Here is a 17,255-nt window from a genome sequence, read left to right on the forward strand (position 1 = left end):
ATTGATCAAGCTTTTCTTATGATTAAACAGAATAATATTTGTTATTACCATATCTATCATACATCTAATCCAGGGCCAGTGGAATGTGTTTCTTTGGTCTCTAGCTTTGAGCATTATTTGTATAAGCTAAATATGCAGGGGCCTCTAGTTTTATTAAAATCTTGCCTTGCACATAAAGCATTCAAGTTGACAAAATGAAACTATTCAAATGAACAAAGTGTCATTTAAATGCCAAACACTGTTTTACTTTCCTAAATTCTAAAAAACAAAAAATTGCAACATAAAATATAATTATGTTGGAAAAGTGTCTAGTTTTGACTAAATAATGTGTTTTTAAACCTTTGCCAATGGCTGGGTCCATGCATCACATGTAGAAACTCACCAAAACATTATTGACTTTATTGTCACTATTATTGTATGAAAAATGACAAAAGTAGTTACCCATTAGTTTCAATTTGAGGTAGTTCTACCATATTTAACCTAAAAGATATTTTCATCTTGTGTATTTGATGGAATACAATAACCTTCTTGATTTTATGGTGTTGAAACTAAAAGTACTTTGAATTTTACTTTTTTTTCTAGAGAACCAAAATGAAGTTATTAGAGATTTTAGTGGGTATATTATGTGTAGGATATGTTTCTAGTTTGGATAATGGACTAGGTTTGACACCACCTATGGGCTGGTTATCATGGGAACGTTTTCGTTGTAATATTGATTGTACAAATGATCCTGACAATTGTATAAGGTAGGTGTACTTTGGAATATTTGTCATCTAGACATTATTTGTTCAAATAAAGGTAGATTGACTTATGAGTAAATCAAATCATCTGCACCTGTAATATTTTTGTTAGATTGCAAACATTGAGAGAACCAAACACTGAGAGAACCAAACACTGAATTTCACCTCTGAATAGTGATACGGACAGTTTAAATTGAGCCATATCAGCTGATATAGAAACGCCATATCCCAATAATATTGGGTGCTATTTTATGTGTTTCAGTGAGAAATTGTACATGTCAATGGCCGACAGATTAGCAGAAGATGGTTATAGAGATGTAGGATATGAATATGTTAATATTGATGATTGTTGGTCATCAAAACAAAGAGATTCTAAAGGACGTCTTGTAGCTGATCCTGATAGATTCCCAAGTGGTATCAAGGCTTTAGCTGATTATGTATGTTTTTCTTTTTCCTATTAAGGGTTTACATTATATGATTTTAGTTGCATGATTCATGATATGGAAAATGGAGCAAAAAAAAGCTGTTCTTAAAAAAAAACATGTTGTTATATCTGCAAGTCTGTGGTTATAGAAGTCACATTATTCCTTTGAAAGGTAACCATTAAAATGTTAATAATTATCTACTAACTGTTTTATATACCCTCTATGGTGTTATTTATTGGTATTTTAAAGATCTGATTTCTTTTGATCTAGGTTCACAATAAAGGTTTAAAATTGGGTATTTATGGTGATTTTGGAACCTTTACTTGTGGTGGCTATCCTGGTAGTGAATTTTATATGGAATTAGATGCTCAGACATTTGCTGATTGGGGAATAGATTCCTTAAAATTAGATGGATGTTATGCCAGAATTTCTGATATGCCTTTTGGTGAGAATTATTGCCCTTAACTTAACACTTTAATTCCATGGAAGTTACTCAATCCTAGTGACATCATTAGCCTGACACTAGCTGTGAATGTTATAAATGTCCTTAATATTTTTGGAACAATTTGAAATAATTCTTTAAAAATCAAAAAATGATGGTTGTAATCAAGCTGTGTTAAATTGTAGAATGAAAATAACATGTTTATTACAGGCTACCCTGTGATGGAGTTATATTTAAATCAGACTGGTAGACCAATATTATATTCCTGTAGTTGGCCAGCCTATACAGCTCATGTAAGTAGTAAATACTGGAAACCTTAATATGATTATATGGGAACACTTTAAATGACATGTGATTTCTAAACCATACAGATTTGCCATTAGATCTCAGTGGTTCATGGAGTTCCAGAACAACTAGATTATTTTTTACAATCTGTAAGAGGCTGCAGAATAGCTAAACACATAACATGAAGAGTTTGTTTGTGCTGTATTACAATTACCATTCTTTACTTTATGTGTTTCAGCCTAATTATCCAGCTATTGCTAAAAGTTGTAATATTTGGAGAAATTATGGTGATATTCAGGACTCCTACTCAAGTTTAGCATCAATTATAGAATTCTATGGTAAAAATGAAGGTAATTTTAGTGAAGTTGCTGGACCTGGTAGATTTAATGATCCTGATATGGTAATGTAGAATATTTTAAATGTAAAAGTTTTAGAGGCACCTAATATATAAAGGGATTTTTTGTCTCCATTTTAATCCAACAAGTTTGTAACAGAGTCCTGTTCAAATTCCCTTATTTCCAACCATCAAAGCAAGTCTTGTAAGATCATTTTCTTGCTAACAATGGCAATGGGCTGTCACAACCTGAGAAAGCTATCAGAAAATAAAGAACTTGTAAGATACGTGATTCGTTGAAGTGTTGGCTTACCCTCTTAACTTTCTTCTTATTTTTTTCAGTTAATAATTGGTGATTTTTCATTAAGTTATTATCAACAAAGATTACAGATGGTAATGTGGGCTATCATGGCCTCACCATTATATATGTCTAATGATTTAAGACAAGTACCTGAACAATCTAAAGAAATTTTACAAAATAAAAATGTAATAGCTATAAATCAAGATCCACTTGGTATTCAGGGAAAAAGAGTGGATAAGGTAAGGGTCCAATATCATTTGATAAGGGATTTGTATATTTGATGAAATTTAAACTCTGATTTTTCCATGACTGAAAACCAATAGCTTTTGAAATTTTAAGCAAAGGTGAGCTAACATTGCTCTTTGAGAATTTTAAGTTTTAACTCATTATTCGGCCCGTTGTGGAGCAAATTAATAGTAAATAATCGTCATTTCATTATTTTTCAGGTGAATGATTATGAAATTTGGGTCAGGCCCTTAGCAAAATCAAATTATGCCTTTGCAGCAATTAATCTAAGTGGGTCATCACCTTCAAATGTGAGCCTTCCCTTAGCTAAGTATGGCTTAACTAGCACTGGAGGTTATTTAATCACTGAAGGTTTTACTGGTGATAAGGTAGTGGTATATAAGCCTCATCAGATGTTTACAACCAAAGTTAATCCAGATGATGTATCGTTTTATAAAGCTACAAAGTTGTAATTTAACCTTCTAGCAAAACTAACCAATAAAATGCTCAATGATTATTTTCTATTCCAATTCTAAACCCTTTTGTTTATCTCTGTATCTTGAATAATGCAAATGAAAAAGATTTTTAAGTATTTGAATGAATGTCATAAACTTTGTTTGGAGGTATATGTTTAACCAAAATATAAGTATCAAGTTTCACCAACTACATATACAGGTGGACACATATACATACATGCTTCTTTAGCATAGGGCATATTTGAACATGATCGATTATCTTTGATGTTTTTTCATTTTAGCTAGGATAGTCATGCAATCTTAATAAAAAACATTCCATAGTGTGTTTTTGGAATTTGTAGTATTGTTTAAATTGTTTGTTATATTTAGTTTGTTATCTTATCACAGTAACATTTTGTTTGAAAATAATATTTGTACAATAATATTGATAAACTTAAATGATAAACAGAATTATCTATCAAAATTATATGTAGATCAATATATGATTATATATATTTTTAGTTTTACTAAATTATCAAATGGTTTTATCAATTTAGTTCAAAAATTTCATCTCAGCAATTGAAGTTAAAAATGACTTCTATTTTATTGATGCAAACCTATGTTTGTGATTTAATAAATAAAAGCTTAGATTAAGATTTTTCATGTCTTGAAAGGGTTAAATACAAATAGTTCAAAACTCCAAAATTTAAATTACTATTAATGAGTTCAAAAACAGTTAAATATTGTCAATTCCAGAGCAGTGATTCTCTTCCAAGGGTATTATTATTTCCAAGGGGGTATCTGTGATAATTTCAGGGGAAAAAGCCCAATGGAAAAATTATTTATCACTATCATCATATATTTAGTTGAAATATTGGCTTCTCTCAATAGTATTCAAAGAAAAAACAATCATTCATGACACTGACTTAAACACTTCGTGTGACTTAATAAATGCCACTGAGCAAAGATTTTTAATAGTTTGTATGAACTTTCACATGTCTACAAATATGCCATCTTGATGTGCATTCTATTACTATCTGTTTGTACTATTTACTTTTCTCAGTTTGAAGTTGATGGACATAGTCCAGATACAAAGCTTCAAAATTTGTACTTCAATAAATCATTAGGGCAGTTTTATATAAATTAAACACTTTGAGCATTAATATATTTTAATATCAATCTCATATTTATAATAGTTTTAATATCAAGCCTGATATATACATAGATATACACAGCATTTGTCCTTATTATAACAAGCTTATAAAAAGCTTATATTAACTTGATATTATTTTCACATCTCAAATTTCATATTCAAACATTTCCAAGTTCAGGATTTCAATAATTTCCACATTTGACACAAGGTTTGATCATTTTTTTCTTATTGAACATCAATATATTTTGCACTCTTTACACTAGTGATACGTGTATTTTGACAGATTTCTAAACACCCATATATCTTAGTGTTTTACTACAAATATACACTGATTTGAATTTTCCATTTTGAAAGTTTGTATGATTCTCCAGATATTGATTTCATTTTAATAAAGGATATTTCTAATAGTTTACTAAAAATTTTCTCTCAGATTATGCTACACAGCAAATATACTTTCACCACAAAGCTCAATTAGTATGACATGCCAAATTTTTCTATTCACTTCAAACTAATATCAAGTTCTGAAGACAAATTTGAAAATAAGTTCTTATATATTCTTATTCTGAGAAATAGAAAAAAATTTAACCCAAAAGTTAATTTTGTATTACAAAGTTTTAATTAAAGCGGATCTAAATATTAAGATAGATATCACAGGTACGGTATGTATTCAGGTAAATAATAATAAGGTGTTTTTTTTTAATTATCGGTTGGCTGGTAGATGACAAGTTAAAGTCCACTTCCAGCAAAAGCCGATATCGCAGACTAATATCATCTACAAGACTTACAATATATATCTTATCACTGGCTGAAACAATGACATATTCTACAATTCGTTGCAAATGAAAGTTTTTCAAGCATACAGTATGAGCCAATTTCTCTAGAAAAAGTAAAATTTTAATTCCATTAATAATAAAATTGATAACATCCCAATTTTTGCCACTTATTTATAACTACAATCTAAATTTGTGCCAGTATTTATAATGTATTCTTAAATATTTAACACACAATTTCTTGAATAAAAATAAACCATCAAAAAAGGGAAGAAATATTCACAATGAAAAAGGTAGTTTTCAGTTTCGGATCATGTTTGTCAAAAAAATATAATTGGTTGCTGAGAGGTTTCTGAAACCAAAATAATAATCGTGTCCATATACTATTTGTTTCTAAATATAATTCCTGGAAATGATAATGATAAATAATACTAGTCAGCAGTCTTTTAAGTTAAACATACAGAACAAATGATATATTTTATAATCAATAATAAATATAAAATAATGGAATTAAAATGTGGTGCATCAAGTTTAAATAGTTAAAAACCAAAACAGATCTTAAAGAAGTTATTGGGCCATGGACTTGTCAAATATAAATGTTTTATTTTCAAAATCCAACTAAAAGTATAAGATTTATGCCATAATCAAACAGAATCTAGGCAATTTAAATCAGGTTTTAAATTCATACCATTAATAGCCAAGGAAATGACAAAATTGCAGCTGTACATCTTCGAAGAGTAGTATCATATAGGTTTTGATATAAGTATGAGATCATCGTACAAGTCTTAACTTATAGATAAGGTAAATTAAAATACAAGGTTTTAACATGAGTAATGTACAGCACTATATATCAAATAATCTTCATCAAGAAACCATTGTCTTGTATCAAACTTTACAAAACACACATTGCATAATTTTCTTGCCATTTGAAATTTAACGAAAGTGGGCAAGTTTTTACAGTTATATTCCTATACCAAAAGGCTTCTTTTAGAGGAAATGACCTTACACACAATATTAAATGCGAAAGTTATCTAATAATTTGATAAAAACTGTTAAATTCTCAATTTGAGATATTGACTTTGAATAATTTTATGAGTTATGTCTACAATGTTAGCACTAATGAAATGAAGTAATATTGGAGACAATACCCTCCTACTATTATATAGTAGATGACTATATCCTTCATACTTTATGTAGGTGATAACAAATTTCAAATTCTAATATTTTTTTCTAAACCTTTTTCCCTTAGCTTAATAATTCCACCACCTTTCATGCCATATTATTCAAATTAAATATTGGCAAATAAGTAAATTAAAATTAAATAGAAAACTCCTATTTTAAAAGCAATGATGCATTCATTATATACAGTACTGAAAGTTAGTAGCTTGACTGATTAGGATTCTATTTTCTCAAATAGCCCTTCATAATGTAAAATTTCTAAGGTAAATACAAGTACTTTTTTTCAATTTTTATCTCAAGACTATTTGAGAAGAAGGGCCAAGAAGCCAGTTTCTCAAAAAAATTTACTGAGATCAGATCCACATGTTAAGAATACAGTCATCTGATTGTTTATAAAACTAATATTAGTATCATCTTGAGTAAAGTTGTCCAAAATTTTTTTCAGATAGTCTTTTCAAACTTTTCAGCTATCTTCTAAAACTAAACACAATCCATTATGGTGCTGATCAATATTTTCTTTCATCTGTTTTGTACTTGAGTAGATAAAACACATAAGATAAATCCATTAGGTTTGTCCATAAATCACAATACCTAGCACATATTACTGGACTATCCGTCCAAAATAAACTACAAGGCAAATTGTAATAAATTCCTTGTCCACAAGCATTAAAAATATGGTTTTAGCAATAACTGTTATATATATAAAAACTCTGGACATTAAAAACATAACAGTCAGATTATTAGAATTGTCTATTAAAAACAACCATCACGCCAGTTATCTTCAGATTCTTGGTTATTGTAAGGACGTGGTGAGGGAATATTTGATCTGAAATTACGCAAAAACTTCAATTGAAATATATGAAATTTGATAAAAAAAAATGAAAATATTACCATTATTTGGGTATATCAAAAGGATATATTATAAACAGGTACCATGTCTGTCTCTAAAGAAAGCTCAGATCAACTAGCAATTCACATAGTCTTATTGAATCCATTCCAATCAAAGTTGACTGATTGAATTAAGTTGCTCCAAGATTCTGCAGTGACCTCGTTGACCATAAGCTCCTTGTAAAGGTAACCATCAATTCCATGCTATGGGAGGGGACAAAAATCACAATCTTAAGAGCAACAAAAATATGGATCCAATGGTTGTTCTATCTAGAATTCTAATATTATTTCTTGTTGATTTATGTTATTTCAATTTACATACCGTCTAGGCGAGGGTAATGAAGATCTTCCAGTAGAAGGCCGTGGGATTGAACGTCGACTCATTGGTTGTGGTAGACCACTTCTACCAGGGGAGGCACCACGCCGTACAGGAGTAGGTTGTTTTAAGCCAAATCCTGGTGATTGGGATCGTATAGTAGGTTGTTGTAAACGTTTGACAGGTCGTGTTTCTGGGGCTAGGTTGGCCTCATCACTACCTACAGATTGATGATCAAGACTAGAATCACTAGAGTACTGATGTAATCTATTAGCTTTAGATAAACCTCTTTTAGTATAAGTATCTGAAAAATATATCATATCATCATATTCATTTTTATAATTGGTGAAGTGAATCATTATGCTTGCAAAAGCTCAACCATTTTAAGCAATAAGAGGCATCATTTTTCTTTTTCTTTCAAAATAATAAGGGCTCCATTCTCAATCTACAAACAAAAGATTGATGGCATAGAAAAAAAATTGAAAATGTTGTCTTTCAGAATATTTTAGTAAACACAGCTGTAGATATCAAACACAGTTAACGAAAACAAAGTTTTGAGTGTATCACTCCTAAGTCTATGAAAATGTAAATTGTTGCATTAAGTTGGATATGTGAAATATCTTACTGTAGTTATATGGTTCTTGTTGTGTTTGAGGGCTGTCTGGTGGGCTACTTCCATCTGAATCTATACTATTTCTATATCTCTCTAATACACCACTATCTATAAATACATCAACACAGTTATTCCTGAAAACCATAGCCATGCCCATGACCTTTTTGAAAAGGTATTCATGACATCCAGCCAATATGACCCACATATTCTTTCCATTACCACATTTGTCAACAATTAGTAGGCATTTATTTGTATTTTAATTTATATATCAAATTACCTAATAAATTCTAATAAAGAATCATAGACCTATATGCTAAACTTGACAGAGCTTTATCTAAATAATTCTTAAAACCTAACCCTATTACTGTAAATACAGGTAAAACATTTCATGATTTGCCCTTATATACAAAATTGTGAAGCCATATTTCCATTTCATGTGTCATTACACCATAAAATATTTAGTCATTGTATATCGGATTACAGAGTCTACACTGTATTTTTCTTAAGAAAATATTCTCAGTCCTGAATTTACAAATCAAATAGCATGCATCTATGTGAAACAGACAAACCATCAAATCTGCCAGGACTAGATCTTGTTGAACCAACCGGTGAGCCACTATTATCAGTATCACTAGCTATAAAGCCAAAACCTTTTCTATTCATACCTAGGAATGGGTGAAAGAAGAGTGAAATATAGATGTAACACAAACACCAGAGAGTGGGTCTAAATCTACATAGGATTCATCAAATGTGTACAATACCAGATGACATTACAGTGGAATGATATTATTATCAGTGCGCAAAAGCAATACCAGCTTTTTCCGTTACATTTGATAAACAAATGGCCAGATGACATTTACAAAAGATAATACTATTATGGATATGGAGTAGCAGAAATTATATGACAATTAAATTGTCAACTTCTACTGAATCTGCTGCAATATTTAGTTTCAATGAATACAATTGGTTAAGAGTAAAATTCAACTTTCAATAAAAATGGTGTGAATATCACCCTGTACACAGATGATGAATTAAGATCTACAGGATTAGTCTTGTGACAAACAGACCATATTTCATTATTGACCAAACATTATATTACATTAAAGAGGTTTTTCTAAATTGTTAATTAGTATCAAGGACACTGGTAGCCTCAGTTTGGACGATTCCAGTTTTCAATCAGACCTCTGTGGTTCCTGCAATTTCACTAGAAATCAGTATTTGATGATGTCACCAATCCCAAATATGCTTGTATCAGTTTTAGTAGAATTACAGGAACCACAGAAGTCAAGATTGAAAAACTGGAATGGTGCAAATTGATGCTATCAGTGTCCCTGATACACAATTTTTTTTGTTTTTTTTTACAAAACCCCTTTAATATCAATGTATAAATGTTATTAATAAATTAGATTAAAAGAAGAAATTTCTGCTAAAATGTGATTAAAAGCACAGAAAAGAAACTTAAATTCTATAAAGTTTCACTCAGAATGATAAAGAGAAAAAGGGACTATTGAAATAAGAGATGTAATACTTGTTGATTCTAGAGTAAAGTGAAAGCAGTCTAATGGTGATGAAATCTGTGAACTCTTAAATAATCTGATTATATAATTAGATTACAATTAATTTTCTGATATTTTTCATCTCGTCATACTGCTCTACTTTGAGTTTCAATATATCTTAAATAATTATTATAATTATCACATCTTACATGACACATTTTGATTGGTTATCTATGAAGTCTTCAGAATGGGATTGCAGAAGAAAACTTGTTTGATTACAATTTAGAAGACAAAAATCAGAAAAAGAAAGAAATGAAATTGTAATCTAATTCTAATAAATATAGAATTATAATAAGCAGAAGTAGTCAGCCCTAATCCAAGGCTGAGATAAAGGAAGAGAAAAAATCATTCAGTTGATATTTACCTCTTCTAGGTGAAGGATGATGTGTTATACTTTGTCGCAAACCTATGAAAACAGAATATCCAATTAAAACATGTACATATTCAAAATTTACTTTTATTTTAAAATAATCTTGGATCGCATATCATGGCAAAAGCTATATATTTCAATGTTTTCCTGTTGACATCAGTTGGATCTCAAAGCATGATCGCTTGTTGAAAAATCGATGTCTTCTGATAAATGATTAATATATGTATGCATGACCAGTTCCTTCAAAATCCAATGAGCCACAAACTGAGAACTGACGAACAAACGAACAAATACAAACATTTTCAAAAACAAATATGCATGAAAAATACTCCTATAGTCACAAATATGTCTTACTTTCTTCTTGTAATTTTGCTACAGCTTCAATATCAGTGACTTCTGGTAACCTCTCATTATTACTATATTCATTTTCTTTCTCACCATTATTATAACGTAACTTCTCTCCTGATTTATTTTTACGTGGTCTAGTAAACGTACCAGTATCTACACGAGTACCACCTGTAAATATAAACAATTATTTTACTCTTGTTGTCATTGCACATTTATACATAGATAACAAGCATGCACATGTAAAGCTGCTATAACATTCATAAATAACAATGCTTATCCCTTGAATTTATCAATTAATTTGTCAAATTTTATTCACTGTGTTATTATATATAGCTTATATAGTATAGTTTGAATTGTATGTTTAAATCAAATCAGGTTTAGATAACATTATGTACTTTCAGAAGTATCAATTACTAAATTAGCTATAAATATCTAGAAATTAAAAGTAAAAAGATCAACACCTGACTATAACACAAACAAAATAATACAAAAATATAATATACAAAAATATACAAAATAAGATATAATATGAGAACAACAGCAGATCAATTTATATTCTTTTTCATTTGTTGCAAATATAGAGAACATGGTCCATGATCAATAAATGAGGAGAGATTTGCATTGCTTAAACACAACCATTGGTATGATGCATATTGTTGTTAGGGTAAATAAAGAGTTTTTGTCATCAAAATGCTTATATTCACAAATCAATGGTATGGTTGTTTAATAAGTATTTTCTGTGATCATGCAATTATAATGTCAAATTCAATGCACCCAGCTCTTTTTCAAGCTCAGACATCATAGTATTACAGGCTGACATGGACATGATAGTGTGCATATAAAAAATATTAATACTGAAATAGTAAATGTGAAATAAAATAAAAAATATAAAGTTTAATGGTTAACTAAAGAAAATTAAGCAAATAAACTGAATAGTGCCTCTTTAAGTAGTTGAATGTGATTCAGTTAAAATATTAAAACCACCACCATAAACTTAAAGATACAGCCAATACCTGATTATACCTTAATTACATTATACACTACCTACAACCTTAGACAGGTGTTCAGAAAGTTGAGTTTTATAATATGTGTGCTAATTAATATTGCAAAATTGGTTCTTGAAAAAAATACAATAAAATGTGCAAATGTATGATAAATCAAAAGCTAGAAATTATTAAAATAAATGAGAATATAAGTATGTAGTGACATTAAAAAATTTGTTGAGTGATTAAATATTAGCGGCTATACACCATTACCCACCTATACTAGCTAAAAGTGATTTCCGAGATGAGGGGTGCATACCGTATGGGCTACTATTTTCTGCTGAGCGACTAAGAGAGGAATTTGAAGAGGGGTGATGATTCCCAAGACTAGGTGTACTGCAACTTCGGTTCACTGAAAAGCAAGAGATGATAATGATAATAATGAATGACAACAATTAATGAATTGGAAGGGTTTAAAATGGCACTATGCCAAGGACTTAGATTAGGATCAGTAGATAACCATTTAGACCTATTTAGAAGGGGAGCTCAATTTCACCTTATTCAACCTACTACAGATTATCATGTCTACCAAGAATGATCACTGATTAAAATTCTTTACTAACTACTATCAAACTACTATGTAGTCAAAATGATCCAAATATGTTTGAAAATAGAAATGTATCAATTTATATACATATAATTGACCTCTCATTAGTGGATTGTCAATAATTTCCTCTATTACAGTGAACTACAATTATGCAACCACAGTTCTCGACTTCGGTGCCTGTAACCAGTTCCAGTCAAATTTAAGCAATTACTGCAATTCCAAATCAACCATACTGAGGACACTAACATCCTAAACACATGTTGGCAGCGAGAGCTAAGTTCATGTATAATTTAAAGATCTTTAATACAAAAGCATACAATCTCTAGCATATTGCTATGTTAAAAAGGGTGCCTCAATACCACAGTGCCACAATATTCAAGTTTATTTCTTTATTCATATTGCAACATAAACAAAATAGGATAGTAAAGTCCAAAAATATCAACCAATAACCACCTTTTGAAAAATATCCATAAATAAATTAAAAAAAAAGAAACACAGGATGAAAGAAAGACTGAACAAAGGGTGTAGAATGGATGACTAAAGGATGTGACATGAATGAATGACAATATTTTCCACATGACACTATGACATTTGACAGTTGGGTGAGGAAATGACATAGTGGTTAAGAAGAACACAGCCTACACCAAAATTAATATAAACAAAATTAAAATAAATTTCCATTTCTTCCTCAGACTGACCTTGGTTGACCCATTGTAAATCTACAAAATTATAACATAAAATTGTTTAATTATTATCTAATTACTTTTTTACTGAAGTAGAAGTAATCATTGACATTGACATACAAATACTTTTAATTTGTTTATAACAAATTCACTTAAACATTCAGGTCTAACTAATCAATTATCTGATTATAATATGATCTTTATGTTGTATTTTATATTTTTTCTATGCATGCTGTTGAAATTGTAATGTAGTAGTTATTATAGGTTGTAAGCTTATCAAAATTTGATTGTTTCAATAAAAGCCTTGAATACAACAAGTGAAAAATTCACTGTTAAAACATTTCCAATTCAAATGCATTGTCAGTCAACTTTTGTTTAGAGTTTTAGAAGATCTGGATGGTTAGCATGAATTATGATGCAATTAAGAAGAACTTCTTCAGATCATATGAAGAACCACAAGGAAAGACAGAATGCAAAACATCTAGATCTGTATTATAATAGGAGATCATTAGAAATTAGTTTCTGTGCTTCTATTCCCTCACATAGACTATTCTTTTGGATGTGTCAGACAAGTGATTTATAGTGCCAAATAGTTTGTTGCTGTCTAAATATTAGTACCAGTAACTGATTAATTTTGACAAGTATCTACCCCTTGTCAATAGTAAACAGCTGTTTTTATTAGTAGAAATACTTATTTCCAGTTTCTTTTACACACCCACACAAATCATGTTCACGTTCTCATTATATGAACTACTTCCCTAACCTCTATGTTAACATGCAGACTTGCCTAATTTGGCAATCAGAATAGTCAGGCATTCATGTCTGGATGACCTTTATCAAACTAGACATTGGATATTCAGAAAGTCTTGTTTCAACTTGAACTGAAAACATTCTAGTCACATCTAATCTTATTATTTAATTAGATTACACTTTGGTTTCTCAAAAACTAGAAAACGTCCGCTTTTTTGTACGGTAAAAGATGCAAAAGTGAATAAGGGACATGGTCATGTTATATTTCAAATTTCCTGCTGATAGAAGTTAATTTCTTCACAAGCTAAAAAATTAATAATCACATAACTCGATCATTTAATATAATTGTTTTAGTGAAATTCCCTTTTTTCAAAATAAAATTGAAACTAAGAAATGACAAAATTTGAAACCAACTTACTTCGAGCTACTTCATCCATTTTTGATAATAAGGATTTTCTACCAGATTCTAATTCAGGACTAGGATGATCAAATTCTTGGCGGACCCATTTATAGGGACTAACTTTAGTCTGCTGGGGGGTGGGCGCTTTTGGGGAGCTGTATAACCTGAAAATAAATGCAAAACTTTTATATTATGTGCATTGACATAGCCTATAATTTCTGTTTTGAGATATCAGTCTCTATGATAAACAATTCTTTTCTGAATCAGTGTATGAATTTGATTTTGGTTGGCCAGTTTGTTCTGTTATTTGGGAATATATACCAGCCCTGAAAGACCATGGTTCACTATTTTCAGAGCTTGCTTGAATATGTTATTCCAGCCTCTGATAGATATTTTGACAGTTGTTGGCGAAGAGTCCGAAACAATATATCACATCTTCGAAGATGCTTTTTTCTGACATAAGATTAAACAACCTTTATGATTACTGTAAATTTAGTGTTAGGCATTGCCATAACTTTTGCTTTGTTATTATCGTATGACTGTGACATTTGAACTTTTGGTTTTAAATGGCAGATTCGTTAAAAAAAACTTTAGTGGAACCGGAGATGCGACATATATGGTGTTGGGAGGTATGAGGTATTCGTCCAGGTCTAGATCAAAAACTAAACACTTCGTAATCAGGGCTAAGGTCTATCATATGACATAAGGTGTATGGATAATTTTTGATTATCCAGTCTTTAACTTATACATTATGGTGGACTTAAAAGTCAATGTAATATTTTAACAGTGAAAATATTTTGGTATTGTGATTATGGATAGACATGGTTAAGAAACTAACATTTGACATTAAGCTGTGAAACAAAAGACCACCTACAAAAATGGTAAATCATGGCCTTTAATAATCATCACTTAAGGTTAGAATAAGAAATTTTGAGGCTTGATTTTCTCATCTGATCTACATATATTGTCAATGTAATGAAATCAAGCATAATTTTTGTTGACATGTTTTATTTGTATTCAGAACATTAGTCTACTAGACCTACTTATATTGACAAACAACTACCTTCTGCTACAGTAACACCTTGTGAGAAGTATGGTTTGATAGTAATTACTTTTACCTATACCTGTATATAGTCAACATCTGTTTGCCTCGTTAAAACATTTACCTACTGATATATATAAACCTAATTCATGTAAAAACTTTAAACTTTATAGTGTTATTGAACTGACAAAATCTTTTTTTCATGCCCAATGAGTTGGCCTAAGAATTCTATTTGTCTGAAATACGCTTATTATCACTTTCCATTTTGAATTCATCCTTTCATTTACATAAAAGTTAATCTCTGCTAAAATATCAGGTTTCACACAACTATGAAATTTGAAATTTAAACATCATCTTAACTTCAAAATCACTAGAAAAGAAAACCATTAAAAATATTATTCATTTCAGGAGCTTCCAAATATTATCATTTTGTGGTATTTATCATGAAGTTAAGGCCAAATGCCAATATTTTCATTCCTATTAATAGATTATGAGAATAGATCTAATCCCATCATATATATGTCAGAGATGTGTTAATGAAGTGTCAATTAGCTACAAGGTTATCAGGTAATGTGATATAATTATATAATCATAGCCAAATAAACTTCACTTAGATAAACCTAATGCAGCTTTATTTTGCTACTACCTTCTGGCAAGGATGCACAAGTTAGACATTAAGGTTGATAAAATCATAACTAAGGCCAAATATATCAAGCCTTTAATCCTTAGTATCATTTCAGTACTGGTATGGTATAGGAAATAATACCAAGAAAGTTCAATTTTCCAATTCTCTATCCTTCCATACTTCTTGATTGAATTTGATTTCTTTATGATATTGATACACAAAATAGAGAGTGTCAATGAATAATAAGATATAAAATAATGTGTTGTGTCTCTCACTCTCAGGACATGTGATGCTAACTGGCTCAGAACAACAGAAGATGTTTAATGCCATCATAAATAGGATAACATACAGACAGCTTATAAGCTCAATGAAACGTATTGTAAACATGATAGGTATCAATCATCGGTTTCAGGTATCATTCGCAAATAGGTTCAATGTCAAAGCGCACAGGAACATGCAAACACTTAAAAATTATATCATGCATTGCAATCCATTATGCAGGTAAAACAATGTAGGCCTAATATGTCACACTCCAGGCAGGCTATGCACTATTCTTCAAATATCTTTCAAGTATGGTCAGCTGGTTATAATCAAACTAATCAGTAATCATGACATTTAGTCTATTTTGGGACTGACCAGCTAAACATTTACTACTAATATAACACATCTGATCAGTCGTTATATTGACAATTTTTAGCCATTTTTGTCTTGGTTCAGGTAGATATAGCACTAAAAAAATACGAAATCCATCTTACCAACTTTCTTCTTCCTCTCGAATAGATAATTCGTCAACGTTGACAATTTCAACATCATCTAAACCTTTCAGAGAGTCTTTTTGAAGCTTATTTTTGACATTGTCTGTGTTTTTACTGACCGGTTTGGCATCTTCCCCATTTGGAAGGTGCGAGTCAATTGTCTGAAGTTTTTGTTTGCTTCGAAGTAATTCATTCTGTTTTTCTAATTTTTTCACTAAATCCTGCAGTTTCTTCACTTCATCTTGTGGATCTATTAACGGGTTTGATTGTTCCATGTTGTTAAAAACCATTAGCTGCACGCTTGAAGAATATTATACTGATTTTAAGACATCCTTCGGTATATTTTTTAACACTTCGACGCCATATTTACAACAAAACACGCATGCGCAGTTCTTTTTCCTTGCCCAATATGACAAATTATGTTACTAAAAATAAATCATTCATTTCTTGCGTTAACCATTTTTAAAGTTGGGCCCCCCTTAGATAAAGTACCGGTATGTCAAATTGACCTTTCCAACATTTTGCCAAATCATGAATAGAAAGCGCTAAATGCATAGATCTACATAAGTGTACCGGTACTGAATTATTGATGGCTTATAATTAAGATATATTAGACAAAAACTACTAGAGTTTCAGTTATAAAAAATTGTATTTCAAATTTGTTAGAAATGAAATTCTAGGGTGCAAAAAATTTTTCTAGTAGGACACCTTACTAACTTACAGTCAACGTAAAGGTAACTTAACATGTTAGAAAAAATGCATCTTTGAAGGTTTGGAAAATACTCCTAATAGAGGGCCTTTTATTTTGAAAAGACTCAAGCTATTTACATGCAGTCAAAATATCTCAGAGCCATGACTACTTTCTAGTAGTGTACTGGAATAGGCATAGAGGCTAGATCAGACGTTGCATGGATTAGAGTTTTTTGGTAGCTGAAAAATTGGCCAGTATTCAAATGGACACATAGTTAGAATGAAATATCAAAATATGATTTTGATAGTTTTTTTTTTAT

At 30.3% G+C, this 17,255-nt stretch overlaps 2 protein-coding genes across 2 annotated transcripts; one reads left to right on the forward strand and one right to left on the reverse strand.

Annotated features, from left to right (window-relative positions):
- The first annotated feature begins 582 nt into the window (after nt 1-582).
- LOTGIDRAFT_209340 (hypothetical protein) lies at nt 583-3,912 on the forward strand. The gene is made up of 7 exons (XM_009057186.1): nt 583-746; nt 1,003-1,177; nt 1,436-1,610; nt 1,818-1,900; nt 2,131-2,292; nt 2,569-2,766; nt 2,974-3,912. The coding sequence occupies exons 1-7, from the start codon at nt 592-594 to the stop codon at nt 3,223-3,225; spliced, it is 1,200 nt and encodes a 399-aa protein (XP_009055434.1). The 5' UTR covers nt 583-591; the 3' UTR covers nt 3,226-3,912.
- A 2,873-nt stretch (nt 3,913-6,785) lies between these two features.
- Nucleotides 6,786-16,520, reverse strand: LOTGIDRAFT_228576 (hypothetical protein; the record flags this gene model as incomplete). The annotated part of the gene is made up of 9 exons (XM_009057187.1): nt 6,786-7,135; nt 7,520-7,817; nt 8,139-8,234; nt 10,047-10,088; nt 10,407-10,568; nt 11,661-11,795; nt 12,689-12,709; nt 13,842-13,987; nt 16,246-16,520. 9 exons carry the CDS (start codon nt 16,518-16,520, stop codon nt 7,063-7,065), a joined length of 1,248 nt encoding a protein of 415 aa, XP_009055435.1. The 3' UTR covers nt 6,786-7,062.
- Nucleotides 16,521-17,255: the final 735 nt, after the last annotated feature.

Source organism: Lottia gigantea, assembly GCF_000327385.1.
Source record: "Lottia gigantea unplaced genomic scaffold LOTGIsca_3, whole genome shotgun sequence".
NCBI classification, from domain to species: domain Eukaryota; kingdom Metazoa; phylum Mollusca; class Gastropoda; family Lottiidae; genus Lottia; species Lottia gigantea.

Excerpts from the sequence above, each read along its gene's own strand:
- LOTGIDRAFT_209340 (XM_009057186.1), top strand. The coding sequence starts at position 592 with ATGAAGTTATTAGAGATTTTAGTGGGTATATTATGTGTAGGATATGTT. Across the intron at positions 1,178-1,435 it reads TCAAGGCTTTAGCTGATTAT|GTTCACAATAAAGGTTTAAA; the intron begins GTATGTTTTTCT and ends CTTTTGATCTAG. Across the intron at positions 2,293-2,568 it reads GATTTAATGATCCTGATATG|TTAATAATTGGTGATTTTTC; the intron begins GTAATGTAGAAT and ends TATTTTTTTCAG.